At 64.7% G+C, this 705-nt stretch overlaps 1 protein-coding gene across 1 annotated transcript; it reads left to right on the top strand.

Annotated features, from left to right (window-relative positions):
• The first annotated feature begins 6 nt into the window (after nucleotides 1–6).
• LOC126913680 (BLOC-3 complex member HPS1-like) lies at nucleotides 7–705 on the top strand. The gene is made up of 3 exons (XM_050716698.1): nucleotides 7–104; nucleotides 215–297; nucleotides 543–705. The coding sequence occupies exons 1-3, from the start codon at nucleotides 48–50 to the stop codon at nucleotides 703–705; spliced, it is 303 nt and encodes a 100-aa protein (XP_050572655.1). The 5' UTR covers nucleotides 7–47.

Below are 705 nucleotides of genomic sequence, written 5' to 3'. Positions count from 1 at the left end.
TGGTCGCGCTGGCCCGGCGATACCTGCAGAAGGGCTACACAACTCTGATGCTGCAGGACGGCGACTACTGCTGCTCCTACTTCCTCTGGTTCGAGAACGAGCTGGTATGAGGGATGGGATGGGGCTGAGCCCCTCTCACAGCACCCCTGGGGTCCGGCCCCTCATTCCTCCCCTCCCTGGTACGGTCCTGCCCTCTGCTGTCATCTGTCCCCAGGGCTACAAGCTGGAGGTGATGGAGGTGCCCGTCCTCTCCGACGACTCCGCTCCCATCGGGATGCTGGCAGGAGACTACTACAGGTCAGCAGTCCCCAGCCCTGCTGCTTGGCACCGCTGTCTGCGCTTGCTGGGACGGGGCAGTGGAGGGGCACCCATGCTGGGAGGGCTGGGGTGCCACACAGCCTTAGGCTGTGGTCCTGGCCCTGCAGGGATGTCCTTGGCAGGGCCTTTCTAGGGGAAGACGACCCAAAAGGGGCTGATTTTGCAGACCCGTCCCCTGCAGGCTGCGCCGTGCCCTGCAGAACACCCCCGCTTTTCCTCCCCAGGAAGCTGCTGCGCTACTACAGCAAGAACCACCAGGCAGAGGTGGTAAAGTGCTACGAGCTGCTGACCGTGCACCTGGGCATCATCCCCTCCGAGCTGGTGGTCCAGCAGGCCTGCGACTTGGCCCGGCGCCTCTGGGAGCCTTCCCGCATCCCCCTGCTCTGA

This window comes from Cygnus atratus, unplaced genomic scaffold, assembly GCF_013377495.2.
Source record: "Cygnus atratus isolate AKBS03 ecotype Queensland, Australia unplaced genomic scaffold, CAtr_DNAZoo_HiC_assembly HiC_scaffold_195, whole genome shotgun sequence".
Classification (NCBI taxonomy): domain Eukaryota; kingdom Metazoa; phylum Chordata; class Aves; order Anseriformes; family Anatidae; genus Cygnus; species Cygnus atratus.
This window is presented reverse-complemented; position numbering and strand designations above follow the sequence as displayed.

Coding starts and splice junctions, on each gene's coding strand:
- LOC126913680 (XM_050716698.1), top strand. CDS start 48: ATGCTGCAGGACGGCGACTACTGCTGCTCCTACTTCCTCTGGTTCGAG. Junction 105..214: donor TCTGGTTCGAGAACGAGCTG/GTATGAGGGATG, acceptor ATCTGTCCCCAG/GGCTACAAGCTGGAGGTGAT. Junction 298..542: donor CTGGCAGGAGACTACTACAG/GTCAGCAGTCCC, acceptor TTTCCTCCCCAG/GAAGCTGCTGCGCTACTACA.